We start from the raw sequence: 14679 nt of genomic DNA, 5'->3' as shown, positions 1-14679 counted from the left end.
AGGAGCCTTTTTTTGGTTCCCTGCCGGTGACTAGTGGTGTTCCTCAGGGTCAGTATTGGGACCACTGCTTTTCACATTGTTTGTCAATGATTTAGATAATGGAATTGATGGCTTTGTGGCAAAGTTTGCATATGATATGAAGATAGGTGGAGGGGTAGGTAGTGCTGAGGAAGCAATGTGATTGCAGCAGGACTTAGATATATTGGAAGAATGGGCAAAAAAGGTGGCAGATGGAATACAGTGCTGGGAAATGTGTGATAATGCATTTTGGTAAAAGGAACAATAGAGCAGACTATTATCTAAATGGGGAGAAGGTTCAAACATCAGAGGTGCAGAGGGACTTGGGAGTCCTCGTGCAGGACCCCCAGAAGACTAATTTACAGCTTGAATCTGTGGTAAAGAAGGCAAATGCAATGTTGACATTTATTTAAAGGAGAATAGAATATAAAAGCAAGGAGATAACGCTGAGCCTTTATAAGACACTAGTCAGGCCTCATGGAGTATTGCCAACAGTTTTAGGCTCCATATCTCAGAGAGGATGTGTTGTCATTGGAGAGAGTCTAGAGGAAGTTCACGAAGATGATTCTGGGAATGAAGAGGTTAAGATATGAGGAACGTTTGGCAGCTTTGAGCCTGTACTCACTGGAATTTAGAAGAATAAGGGGGCGGGGGGGTGTCTCATAGAACCTGCCGAATGTTAAAGGACTAGATAAGGTGGATGTGGAGAGAATGTTTCCTATGGTGGGGGTCTCCAGTACTAGAGGGCACAGCCTCAAAATTGAGGGGCGATCTTTTAAGCAGAGGTAGGGAGGATTTTTTTTAGCCAGAGGGTGGTGAATCTGTGGAATGCTTTGCCACAGGCTGCGGTGGAGGCAAATCCGTGAGAAAGTGGATCTTTTCCTTATCAGTCAGGGTATCAAAGGAATAGGCGAGAAGGCAGGTGTATGGAGCTGAGTGGAATCCGGGATCAGCCATGACGGAATGGAGGAGCGGACTCGATGGGCTGAATGGCCTAATGCTGGCCCTATGTCGTATGGTCTTACCCCGGCAGGGATGTGGTAGTTCCGGATGATGGCGTCCCTAACTGGGAAGCGTTGAAGAGTGAGGCCAATGGGGTAGAGGCTGTAACAGAGGGAGAGAGCAGGTTAGGGCACAGAGCGAACAGTGGCAGAGAGCGTCTCTCTCTCTCTCTCTCTCTCTCACACACACACACACACACACACACATACATACACACACACACACATACATACACACACAGACACACACACACACACATACATACATACACACACACAGACACACACACACACACACACACACACACAGCCCGCCGCTCGCTCCCGCGACTAAAGCACAGCCCACATCTCTCTTGCAATCCAGTCATAGTGTGCCTCATCTCCCTCTTCCCGGTTGATACACCCAGGCAGTCAAGTCAGAGGCAGAAGCCCCAGCGATTCTCCCTCTGTCTGTAATCCCGGGGTCACTGGGCAGTGATGGGAAACAGTAACCCTGGCCAATTCCCCCCTCCCTCTTTAACCGCAGGGTCAGAGAGAGGGAGCGGGCCACGTTTTAAGAACCATTTACCGTAAGGTCTCTTTGATGGCTGCTCGGAGGAGCGGCACGTTGCAGAGGAGGGTCCTCACGTCGCCCTGCGCTCGCCGGTGTGCCTCGGTGACCTCCCGGCGGAGGGCTTCCTGAAGTTCTGGATTTCGCGCCAGCTCAAACAGCGTGAAGAGGATGCTGTGGGCTGTCTATTGGGGGGGTGGGGGGTGGACGGGGTAGAACTCAGCTGGAGATAAACCTACCCTCCACAGGTCCCCTCCCCTACTCCTCCGTCCCTCTCCTCCCGCACTCATCCTCGCTTTTCCCGTCACATTCCTCCCTCCACTCAGAATGGTCCCTCACTAGTTCACTACTCACTCCCCCTCCCTCCCTTCCTCACCCATTCCCCCCACTCCCTCTCTCCTGTCCTTCTCAATTCTACACTCCACCTACCCCCCTTCAATCTCTCACTCCATTCCGCTCCCTCTTTCACTCCTCCATTCACTTCCCTCGCCTCTCCTCTACTCCCTCGATGATCCCTCACTATCACACTTCTCGTTCCATCTCCCTCACTCCCTAGCCCTCCCTTCCACCCTCTTCCTCATTCCATTCCCTCCCCTCCCTCTCCTATCTGATTCCTCCTTCACTCTCTCTTCCTCACTGTTTCCTTCCCTCTTCCATTTTCACGCCATCCTTTGCTTCCTTCCACCTCCTACCCTCCACGTCCGTCCTCCCTATTTCACCCCCTTCTGCACTCCGTCCCTCCTATCCCTCCCTGCACCTCTTCTTCTGTCCCTCTCTCTTCTCCTTCTCTCCCCTCCGTCTCCCTTCCTCTCCCCTCCGCCTCCCCTCCCTCCCATCCCTCACTCCGTCCCCTTCATCCCTTCCCCTCCATCCCCTCCCTCCTATTCTCCCCCCCCCCTCTCCCCCGCTCACCGTGTCCACACTGCCGACCATCAGCTCCGTTGCGTTCGCCTTGATGATGTCAAACGGGAGCCCGGACCGGGCCAGTAGTTCTCCGAGGATCCCCGAGTAGCCGCGCTCAGCTTCCGGGACGGTCTGTATCTTCCGCTGCAGCTCCTCCAAGCAGCGGTGGGCTGGGGTGCGGATTGAGGACAGGTCCCAAGGCAGTTGACAGTAGGGGGGGAGAGGTGGGTAGGGGCTGGGCGGAAGAGACCCTGATCGGAGCCCGGGGGCATGACAGAGCGCAGCAGCGGCGAGGGGCTATTCGACTGCAGGAACCATCACAGTCTTACCCCAGCCATTGCCGAACGGCACGGTGTGATCCTACACAACTCGCACATTTCTCAGGCACGGGAACGGCTCTGCCGTTCCACCTTAAAGCGCGCTATATATCCCTGTAGTGAAAAAATACAGGCCTTTCGGCCCGTCGTCCGTGCTGACCACCCCATTATATAAGGATGGGTTTGAGGGGTGGGACGCACAGACTGACAGTGTTTGATGTGGGAACTGAAACCAGGTCGCAATCGTCTTGAGGGTGACAGATGCACATAAAGATCCCAAGGCTGGCGGGGGGGGGGGGGGTGCCGGAGCGCTGTGTCGGGGTAGGGGTTATGAACTCCACAAACACTCCCCTTGCCTGGTCACCAGGCTTCCAATCCTACTCCCCGCGATGCAAGCTCTTAAACGGGCAACAAGGGAGGCGTAACCGGCGATCCTCACCGTGTTCGAAAATGTCGTCCCAGACTTGTACATGTTCCTTCCAGGCCCGGAGACCCAGCCGGCGGGCCAGCCGTGGGGGTAGGTAGAGCAAAGGGATGGTGGTCTTCAACATATTCTCAATGGACCAGATGAAGCGGTCCGCCTGTCTCATGTCGACGTCCTCAAACAGGCCCAGCCGCTGCCCGTAGAGCAGATGGAAGCTGGCTGAAGAGAGAGAGAGAGAGGATCCGTCAGTTATAACATGGGTTAAATGACCCGGGAGTGTCCGATATAACTCTGGTAAAGCGGTCCGGGAGTGACCGATATTACCCGGTTAATGGGGTCCGGAAGTGTCCGATATAACCTGGGTAAAGGGGTCCGGGAGTGTCCGATATAACCTGGGTAAAGGGGTCCGGGAGTGTCCGATATAACCCAGTTAAAGGGTCCGGGAGTGTCCGATATAACCCGGGTAAAGGGGTTCAGGACTGTTCGATATAACCCGGGTAAAGGGGTTCAGAACTGTCCGATATAACCCGGGTAAAGGGGTCATGGATTGTCCGATATAATCCGAGTAAAAGGGTCATGGATTGTCTGATATAACCCTAGCAATGGGGTTCCAGAGTGTCCGCTATAAGCAGGTTAAAGTTCGGGAGTACCCTACATAAACTTGGTAAAGGAGCCAGAAAGTGTCTGATTTAACCCGGTTAATGAGGTCCGGGAGTGTCTGATATAACCTGGATAAAGGGGTCCAGGAGTGTCCGATATTATCCGGTTAATGGGGTCCGGGAGTGTCTGATATAACCTGGATAAAGGGATCCGGGAGTGTTTGCTATAGCCCGGGTAAAACGGTTTGGGAGTGCCCTATATAAGCTGGGTAAGGAGATCAGGGAGTTTCCGGTACAACCCTGGTGGCGAGGTCCAGAGGTGTCCGATATAACACCGATAAAGAAGTCCGGTATTGTCCTATATAATCCAGATGAAGGGGTCAGGGAATGTCTGATACAGCCCGGTTAAAGTGGTTCGGGTGTAACCGATATAACCCAGCTAAAGGGGTCTGAGGGTTTCCGATAAAACCCCGTAAAAGTAGTCCGGGAGTGTCAGATATAATCCTGGGAAAGGAGCCTGGGAGTGCCAGGTGTAACCCTGTTAAAAGATTAATTGAATGTCTGATATAACACTGCTGAAGATATCAGGGATCATTCGATATAACCTGGGTAAATTTGTCGAGAAGTGTGCGACAGAACGTCGATAATGTTGTATAGGAGTGTTTGATATAACTCAGGGTAAGGTGTCAGGGAGGCACCAATATCACAATGGTAACGGGGACCGGGAGTGTCCGATACAATACTGGTAAAGGGGTCCGGAAGTATCGGTTATAACCGGGGTAAAGAGTTCAGGGAATGTTCGGTATAACCCGGGTAAAGGGGTCAGGGAATGTTCGGTATAACCCAGGTAAAGTGGAACCGGCAGTGTCCGATATAACCTGGATAAAGGGGTCAAGTAGAGTCCGATAAAACTCTGATAAATGGGTCCGAGAGTGTCCGATATAGCACGGGTGAATGGGTCAGGGAACGTCCGATATAACCCAGCTGAAAGGGTGCAGAAGTTTCCGATATAACCGGGTAAATCTTTTAGGAGCTACCGATATTAAACTAATAAAAGAGTCCGATATAACCTTGGTAACGTTGTCGGGGAATGCACGACATAACACGGGCAAAGTTGCTGGGAGGTGTCCGATATAAGTCATATCAAGGCATCAGGATGTTTCCGATATCACACGTTTAAAGTGGCCGGGAGTGTCCGATATTACTCGGGAACCGGCAGTACCTGGTTTAACCCGGGTAAAGCGGTTTGGGGTTCGGAGCGTCCAATATAGCACGGTTAAAACGGTGAGATAGTGTCCGATACACCCTGCTAAAGGGGTCCGGGCGAGTCCGATATAACTTTAGTAAAGAGATCGGGAGTTTACGATATAACCGGGATAAAGGGGTCAGGTTGTGTCCGATAAAACCCTGGTAAGTGGGTCCGAGAGTGTCCGGTATAGCACGGGTGAATGGGTCAGGGAATCCAGAGGTAAGTGTCCTGAAATATCCGACGTAACCAGGGTAAAGGTGCCATCGTGTGCTCGATATTACCAGCGTAAAAGGGTCAGGCAATGTCGGATATAACCTGGGTGAAGGGGAGCTCGTGTGATCGATATAACCCGAGTAAAGTGATCAGGGAATGTCCGTTATAATCTGGGTAAAAAGAGTCTGGAATGTCCGATATAACCCGGGTAAAGGATTCAGTGAATGTCCGATATAACACGGATAAAGGGGTCAGAGAGTGTTAGATATAACCTGGGTAATTTATCGGAGAGTGTCCGATATAAACCGTGTTAAGTCGTCCAGGAGTGTCCGATATAACCCAGGTCAAGGCCACAGGGAGTTTCCAATATCACATGTGTAAAGGGGTCCGGGAGTGTCTGATATTATCCGGGTAACGGGTACCGGGAGTGCCTGGTGTAATCCCGGTCAAGGGATTTGGGAGTGTCCACTGTAACCGGATAAAGTGGTGAAGGAAGCTCCGATACAACCCTGGTAAAGGGGTCCGTGGGTGTCCGACATAACCCTTGTAAAGAAGTCCGGGAGTGGCGATAAACCCTGGGAACTGGGTCCGGTAGTGTCTAATATTAAGCGGAGAAGTCTATAAGACCATAAGACATAGGAACAGAATGAGACCATTCAGGCCGTCGAGTTCGCTCTGCCATTCCGTCATGGCTGATGCCGGATCCCCTTCGACCCCATACACCTGCCCTCTTACCGTATCCGCTGATGCCCGGACCAATCAGGAATCCATAAACTTCCACTTTGAATATACCCATGGGCTTGGCCTCCACCGCAGTCTGTGGCAGTGATTTCCACAGATTGAGCTAAAAGAAGTCCTCCTTACTTTAGCTCTAAAAGGTCGCCCCTCAACTTTGAGGCTGTTCCCTCTAGTTCTGGATACCCCCACCAGAGGAAACATCCTCTCCACATCCACGCTATCTAGTCCTTTCAACATTCAGTAGGTTTCAATGAGATCCCCCCGCATTCTTCTAAATTCCACTGAGTACAGGCCCAAAGCTGCCAAACTCTCCTCATATGTTAACCCCTTCATTCTCGGAATCGTTCTCATGAACTTCCGCTGGACCCTCTCTAATGACAAAACATTCTTTCTGAGATAAAGGGCCAAAAACTGTGCCAATAATCCAAGTGCAGCCTGACCAATGACTTATAAAGGCTCAGCATTATCTCCTTGTTTTTATATTCTGTTCCCCTTGAAATAAATGCCAACATTGAATTTGCCTTCTTTACCACAGACTCAACCTATAAACTAACCTTCTGGGAATCTTGCACGAGGACTCCTAAGTCCCTCTGCACCTCTGTTGTTTGAATTTTCTCCCCATTTAGTTACTAACCTGCACTATTGTTCCTTTTACCGAAATGCATTATCGTACATTTCCCAGCACTGTATTCCATCTGCTACTTTTTTGCCCATTCTTCCAATTTGTCTAAGTCCTGCTGAAATTGCATTGCTTCCTCAGCACTACCTACCCCTCCACTTGCCTTCGTATCATCTGCAAACTTTGCCACAAAGCAATCAATTCCATTATCCAATTTATTGACAAACAATGTGAAAAGCAGCAGTCCCAATACTGACCCCTGAGGAACACCACTAGTCACCGGCAGCCAACCAGAAAAAGGCCTCCGGCCCGTCAGCCATTCCTTGATCTATCCCAGCATCTTTCCTGCAATAACATAGGATTTTATCTTGTTAAGGAGCCTAAATATCAAACGCCTTCTGAAAATCCAAGTAAATGACATCCACTGCCTCTCCTTTGTCGACCTTGCTTGTTACTTCCTCAAAGAACTCTAACTGATCGGTCAGGCAAGATTTCCCTTTACAGAAATCATGTTGACTTTGACTTATTTTTATCATTAGTCTCCAAGTACTCCGAATCCTCGTCCTTAATAATAGACTCCAACACACTCCCAACCACTGAGGTTAGGCTAACTGGCCTATAATTTCTTTTTTTTTGTCTTCCTCCCTTCTTAAAGAGTGGTGTGACATTTGCAATTTTCCAGTCCTCCGGGACCACGCCAGAATCAAGTGATTTTTGAAAGATCATGACCAATGCATTCGTTACCTCTTCAGCAACCTCGTTAAGTCTCTGGGATGTAGTCCATCTGGTCCAGGTGACTTATCCACCATAAGACCTTTCAGTTTGCCTGGCACTTTTTCCTTTGTAATAGCAATGTCCCTGACACTCACGGACCTCTAGAATACTGTTAGTGTCTTCCAAAGTAAAGACTGAAGCAAAGTACTCATTTATTAAGTTCATCTGCCATTTCTTTGTCCTCCAATTACTATCTCACCAACATCATTTTCCAGTGGTCCAATATCCTCTCTCACCTCCCTTTTACTCTTTATACAACTGAAAAAAACTATTGGTGCCCTGCTTTATATTATTGGCTAGTCTGCCCTCATATTTCATCTTTTTTCCTTTTTATCGCTTTTTAGTTGCCTTTTGTTTAAAAGATTCTCAATTATTCAACTTCCCACTCACTTTTGCTACCTTATATGCTGTTTCCTTGGCTTTTATGTAGTCCCTAAATTCCCTTGTCAGCCACGGTTGCCTTGCCCTGCCGTTTGGGAACAACTTCTGTGGGACGTATCTCTCCTGCGCCTTGTGAACTATTCCCAGAAACTTCAGCCATCTCTGCTCTGCCGTCACCCTCGCCAGTATCCTCTTCCAATCCACCTGGGCAATCTCCTCTCTCATGCCTCTGTAATTCCCTTTATTTCATTGTGATACTGATACATGAGACTTGTGCTCCTCTCTCTCAAATTGCAGTATGAATCCAGTCATATTATGATCACTGCCTCCTAGGGGTTCTTTAGATTAAGCTCACTAATAAAATCTGGGTTAATACACAACACCCAATCTGAGATAGCTTTTTCCCTAGTAGGCCCGAGCACAAGCTGCTCTAAAAAGCCATCTCGTAGGTATTCGTCAAATTTTATCTCTTGCGATTCCACCCCAACCAGTCCCCTTGCATATTGAAGTCTCCTATTACAATGGTGTCATTACTCTTATTACATGCCCTTTCCAGCTCCCTTTGCAATCTCAACGCTACATCCCGGCTACTATTGGAGGCCTATAAATGATTATTCCCATAATGGCTTACAGTTCCTTAACTCCACCCACAAAGATTCAACATTCTCTGACCCTATGTCACCTCTTTCTAAAGATGTAATTCCATCTGTTACCAACAGAGCCACACCACCGCCTGTGCCTTCCTGCCTGTCCTTTCGATACGAAGAATATCCTTAGATGCAAAACCCACAACTCTGACCTTCTTTCAGCCACGACGTCATACCGACCAATCTCTAATTGCGCCACGAGTTTGTCCACCTTATTTCCAATGCTACGCACATTTAAATACAGCGCCTTCAGCCCTGCATTATTCGCCCTTATGAATTTTGCCTCTGTGGTACAACTTAACTCTTTGCTCTGTCTGCAGTTGTACCCAATCATTGGCTGTTCTTCCTACATTTATATCACATATTACATCATCTTCTTGTGAACCTGCAGGCTGATCCTCAGCTCTATTATACTGGTTCCCATCCCCCTGCCATATTAGCTTCGAGTCGTCTAGGGGTTTCTGATGTGACACTAGTAAAGGTGTCAGTGAGTGTCCGACAAAACCGCGATAATTGGGGACGGGAGATACAACCAGGGTAAAAGGGTCCGGGGGTGTCCTATATTACCCGGGTAACAGGGATCAGAAGTGTCTGGTTTAACCCGGGTAAAGGGGATAGGGAGTGTCGAATGTAATCAGGGCAAAGTGGACCGGGAGTTTCCGATATAACCAGGGTACAGTGGTCAGGCAGTGTCCGATATAACATGGATAAAGGTGTCCGGGATTGTCCATTATAACCGGGGTAAAGTGGTCAGGGAATGTCCGATATAATCCGGATAAAGTGGACCGGCAGTTCCCATAAAAGAAACGGGCGTGAAGGGGTCAAGAAATGTCCGGTATAACCCAGATGAAAGGGTCCAGTTATGTCCGATGTCCCAGAGTAAAGGGGCCGGGGTGTGTTCGATATATTCCGAGTAAGTGGGTGCGGGAGTGTCTGGGAAAGGTGTTTGGAACAGTCAGATATAACCCAGGTAAAGGCGTCAGAGAATGTTCGATATAACACGGTAAAGAGGTCAGGGAGTGTCCGATAAAACCAGGGTAAAGGGGTCAGGGAATATCGGATATAACCCGGTTAAAGTGGAAGCGGGCGTCCGATATAACCGGGATAAAGGGGCCACTCAGTGTCCGATATAATCTGGGTGAAGAGGTCCGGGAGTGTCCGGGTGAATGGATCAGGGGATGTGCGATGTAACCCAGATAAAAGGGTCCAGGAGTGCCCGATGTGAGGAGGGTAGAGGGGTCCGGCAGTGTCCGATATAACCTGGGTAATGTTGTCGGGGAGCGTCTGATAAAACTGAGGTCAAGGCGTCTGGGAGTGTCCGATATAACCCGGGTGGCGGCCGGAGTGTCTGATATAACTCGGTTCATCTCAGAGTCTGAAACTATCAGATATAACGCAGCTAAACTGGTTCAGGGGTGTCCGGAATAACCTAGGTGAAGTTATTCGGGAGTGACCGATATAGCCCAGGCCAATGCATCAGGGAGTTTCCGATGTCATACGGGATATTACAAGTGTAACGGGGTCGGGGAATGTCTGGTTTAACCTGGGTAAAAGAGCCGGGCAATGTCCAATATAACCTGGTTAAAGGGGTCCGGGCGTGTTTAATAAAACCATGCTAACTGATTCCGTCTGTGTCCGATATAACACGGGTGAATGGGTCGGGATGCGCAATATCACCCAGATGAAAGGGCCCAGGGGTGTTTGACGTAACCAGGGTAAAGGGGTCCGGGAGTGTTTGAAATAACCCGGGTGAACGGGGCTGGTGTTTTCCATACAGGAGTTCACGATTGTCTGATGTAATCCAGGCAAATGGGTCCGAAAATGTTCGATATAACCCGGATAAGTCGTCCTGGAGTTCTATGTTATGACTCTGGTAAACGGATCAGTGACTGATCGATGTAACTGCGATAAATGGGAGCGGAAGTAATTGATTTAATTAGGGTAAAGTGTTCAGGGACTGTGCAATAGAACGGGGGTGGGGGTGTCCGATATACCGTGATAAATGGAAGCGGGGTTGTCCGGCATACCCCGGGTAAAGGGGTCTAGGTTTGTCCGATATAACCTGGGTAAAAGGGTCCTGGTGTAATCGATATAGCCCTGGTAAAGGGAACTACGAGTGTCCGATATAATCCGGGTAAAGGGGTCCGGAATTGTCAAATACAACCCTGGGAAAGTAGTCTGGGATTGTCCGATACGAACCGGGTAATGGAGTTTGGGAGCATCAGCTATAACCCAGCTAAACGGGTTTAGGGGTGTCCAATATAACCCGGGCAAAGATGTCCGGGAGAGACCGATATAACCCAGGTCAAAGCGTCAAGGAGTTTCTGATATAACACGGGTAAAGGGGTCCGTGAGTGTCCGGGAGAGTCTGGTTTAACCCAGGTATAGGGGTAAAACAGTGTCCTATATAACCCGGGTAAAGGGGTCCGGGAGTATCCGATAAAACCCGGTGAATGGGTCCGGGATTGTCCGAAATAACACGGCGAATGAGTCGGGGAATGTCCGATCGAACCCAGATGAAAGGGTCCAGGAGAATCCGATATAACCCGGTTTCAGGGGTCCGCGATTGTCCGATATAACCCGGTTACTGGGGTCCGCGATTGCCCGCTATAACTCGGTAAATGGGATAGAGACTGACAAATATAACCCGGGTAAAGGGATCCGGGAGTGTCCGTAATAACCCGGGTAAATTAGTCTGCAGTGTCCGATATAACGCGGGTAAAGGGTTCTGGGTGTGTCCGATATATCCCTGGAAAAAGGTGTTTGGAAGAAGTTAGATATAACCCAGGTAAAGGCGTAGAGAATGTTCGATATAACACGGATAAAAAGGTCAGGTAGTGTCCAATATAACTCAGATCAAGGCGCCAGGGAGTTTCCGAGATAACACAGGCAAAGGGATCCGGGAATGCCTGATTTAACCCGGGTGAAGGGGTTAGAGAGTATCTGATATTGCCCGGATAAATGAGTTCGGGAGTGTCCGATGTAACAGGGGTGAATGGTTCAAGGAATGTCCGATATTACCCAGATGAAACGGTCCAGGAGGTCCAGGGTAAAATGGTCTGGAGTGTCCGATATAACCTGGGTAATGGGTTCCAGGAGTGTCCGATATACCCGGGTAAATGGGCCCTCGATCAAGCTGTGTGCGTCACCCCTTCCCTTCTGTCGTGTGTAGATAATTAACTACACGAGGCATCACGCATGCCTTCACCCTGTTCCCCTCTGAACCATCTCCTCCCCCCCCCCCATCCCCCTTCCGTTCCCGTGCCACTTACACTCGAGGGCGAAGCGGAGGAGATCGGGCAGGACGTTGCTGGGTTCGGTGTAGCTGCCGGTCTGCAGCTTCCGGTCGACGAGGAGGGCGAAGTTGTTGGCCACGGGCTCGAGCAGGGACGCGATGTTGCCGATGGCCGCGGGCCCGATCAGCTCCGGGTTCAGCAGTATCCTCTCCCTGCGCCACTCTTCGCCGTTCCTGCCGGCAGCAGCGCAGAGTGTGCTCAGTCACCGATCACGAGCCGCCGGTGGGGGGCACAGCCCACGGGAGGATCTCCCCTCAACGAGGACCCTGCCTGAGGGTGCATAGCCACAGGGAGAACTCCCCGGTACCCCCCCCCCCCCCCGGAGGCACCGCAGCCCCTGGAAGCATTTCTCCGCAACGCTGATCTCACCAAGGTGCCACAGAGAGAGAGGTCCCACAAGCGACCTCAACTGAGATACCCTATCCCCACGGGAGAGATCTCCCCTCAGCACCGCACAAGTAAACACAGAGCACGGAGGGATCAGACAAAGGGGGGGGGGGAATCTCCTCACAACAATCACCCCAACTGAGGTACCGCAGCGCACGGAGGCAGCTCCCTGCGGAGGGATCTGTCCACAGGAGTTCTCTGAAGCACCGATCGCTGCGCCGGTATCGCAGTCCGGGGGGGGGGGGGGGCTCTTCGACGACAACACATACCCTGACCGAGGTACCTCAGCCCCACGGAGGGCGCTCCCCACAGGTGGATCATTGGGGCAACTCCCCTTCCCTCAATATCGACCCCTACCAAGATGCTGTTGCCTGATGGAGAGAGCTTTCCTCATAGGGATCTATCCACGGAGGGAGCCTCCCTCAACAGTGACTGCTACCGAGGTACCACGCGCCTCACAGACCCAGCTCCCCACGGAGGGATCTCCCCACACACACTCCATGGAGCGTCCTTCTCACTGTGGGAGCTTCCACGAAGGAATCTCGCCATGGACGGAGCTCCCCAAACATCATCTCCAACCTTTGGAAAAGTTCGAGAGGGAGCTTCCCATCCCTATAGAGGGAACTTCCCATGGAGAGCGCTACACACACACACACACACAAACACACACGACGAGGCACCTCACCTTGGAGAGATTTGCCCACTGTCCACGCACTGAAAGGATCTCCCCACTTTCACCCACTGAGGGATCTCACACCCCACTAAGTGAACAATCTTCCAACTTCCCCATCACTTGGAGGGATCTCCCATTCCCTCCCCCCACTCTATCCTCACTGCCTCCACTGATACATTCTCCCACTGAGGGATCTCCATAGGAATTCTACAGAGGGATCTCTCCATAGTGGGACTTCACACACTTCTCAATATGGATTCTTCAGACTGAAGGATCTCCCCACGCTATAGCTGAAGGATCTCCCACATTCCTTCAACTGAAGGATCTCCCACTCTCCCACTGATGGATCCCCAAGCTTCCCTAGTCCCTCACTGAGGGATCTCCCACTCCCAATCACGTACTTGAACGATCTCCCCTCTCCCCCGCTAAGAGATCTCCATAGGGATCCTACAGAGGGATCTCTCCATAGTGGGACTTCACACACTTTTCAATGTGGATTTTTTCAAACTGAAGGATCTCCCACTTTCCTTCAATTGAGGGATCTCCCACTGAGGGATCCCCAAGCTTCTCCAATTCCCCCGCTGAGGGACTCCCCTCTCCTCCACTGAAGGACCTCTCCCTCTCCCACTGAGGGATTTCCCCTCTCCCCCACTGAGGGATCCCTAAGCTTCCCTCAGTCCCCCACTGAGGGACTCCTCCACTGAAGGGCCTCCCCCTCTCCCACTGAGGGACCTCCCCTCTCCCCCACTGAGGGATCTCCGCACACTCACTTTAGGAAGATGCCTCGTTTGTGCTTCCGATATTCCCGATGTTCCAGCCAGGCCTCCAGAATAATCCTCTCCGGGTTGGCTCCCTCTGACTGGAACAGAGCCATCGTATCCTCGGGGTGGAAGATGTAGACGCTCTCCCTCGTTCCCAGTTTATCTCTGTGGGAGGGGCACAAACAGCGACCTTGACCGTCGACCCTTACCACCCACCCCGGTGATTCTCCCCTCCCTCCCTCCCAACCCTTCCCTCCCTATGTTCCCTCCGCCTTCCACCCCACCTTCCCCTCCCTACTTCCCCTCCTCCTTCATTCCTCCTTCTCCTCTCCCTCGCTCCCTTCCCATTCTACCTGACCCCTTTCCCACTCCCCCTCCACCTCCTCTTTCTCCCTCTCACCCCAATCATCCCTCCCTGCTACACCTTCCCGTTTTCTCCCCTTCCTATGGACCCTGGACCTCTATGGACCCTGGATCTCTCCCCTCTATGTCCTCGCCCCTTTCACTCCCGCCCCTCTCCCTCCTTTCCCCGTCTATGAGACCACCATTTCCAACATTTCCTTCTTATTCCCACTCCTCTCCTCCTCCCTTCCCTTCCCCCTACACCCCTTGTTTCTTCCCTCCCCCTCTACCCACCCTCTCTTCTGCCCTATATGCCCCCTCCCCCTACATAAGACAATGAGACATCGGAGCAGAATTAGGTCATTCGGCCCGTCGGGTCTGCTCTGGCTGATTTATCTTCCCTCTCAACCCCATTCTCCAGCCTTCTCCCCACAACCTTTAATTCCCTGACTAATAAAGAACTTATGAACCTGCTTTAAATGTACCGAGTGACTTGGCCTCCACAGCCACTGTAGCAACGAATCCCACAGATTTACCGCCTTCTGGCTAAAGAGGTTCGCTGTTCTAAAGGAATGTCCCTCTACACTGAGGCTATGGCCTCTGGTCGTAGACGCCCCCGCTTTTGGAAACAACCTCTCCACATCCACTCTAACTTGATCTTTCAATATTCCAGAGGTCACTGTCTCATTCTTCTAAACTCCAGCGGGTACAGGCCCAGAGACCTCAAACGCTCCTCATATGCTACTATTCCCTTTTATTCCTGGGATCGTTCCCGTGAACTTCCTCT

The 14679-nt window shown here is 51.0% G+C and overlaps 1 protein-coding gene across 1 annotated transcript in view; it reads right to left on the bottom strand.

The window, feature by feature from the left end:
* LOC140194192 (uncharacterized) overlaps positions 1 to 14679 on the bottom strand; it is a 123991-nt gene that overhangs the window by 46281 nt on the left and 63031 nt on the right. Inside the window, exons 19-24 of the mRNA XM_072251699.1 lie at positions 13560 to 13715; positions 11706 to 11902; positions 3229 to 3432; positions 2482 to 2642; positions 1588 to 1754; positions 1044 to 1122 (exon numbers count right to left, since the gene is read on the bottom strand). Of these exons, the coding sequence (XP_072107800.1) occupies positions 1044 to 1122; positions 1588 to 1754; positions 2482 to 2642; positions 3229 to 3432; positions 11706 to 11902; positions 13560 to 13715 (964 nt within the window). The remainder of the gene's footprint in view (positions 1 to 1043; positions 1123 to 1587; positions 1755 to 2481; positions 2643 to 3228; positions 3433 to 11705; positions 11903 to 13559; positions 13716 to 14679) is intronic.

Source organism: Mobula birostris, chromosome 2 (assembly GCF_030028105.1).
Source record: "Mobula birostris isolate sMobBir1 chromosome 2, sMobBir1.hap1, whole genome shotgun sequence".
In the NCBI taxonomy this organism is placed as follows: Eukaryota; Metazoa; Chordata; class Chondrichthyes; order Myliobatiformes; family Myliobatidae; genus Mobula; species Mobula birostris.
The sequence above is the reverse complement of the archived record's forward strand: the minus strand, read 5'-3'. Positions and strand labels throughout refer to the sequence as shown.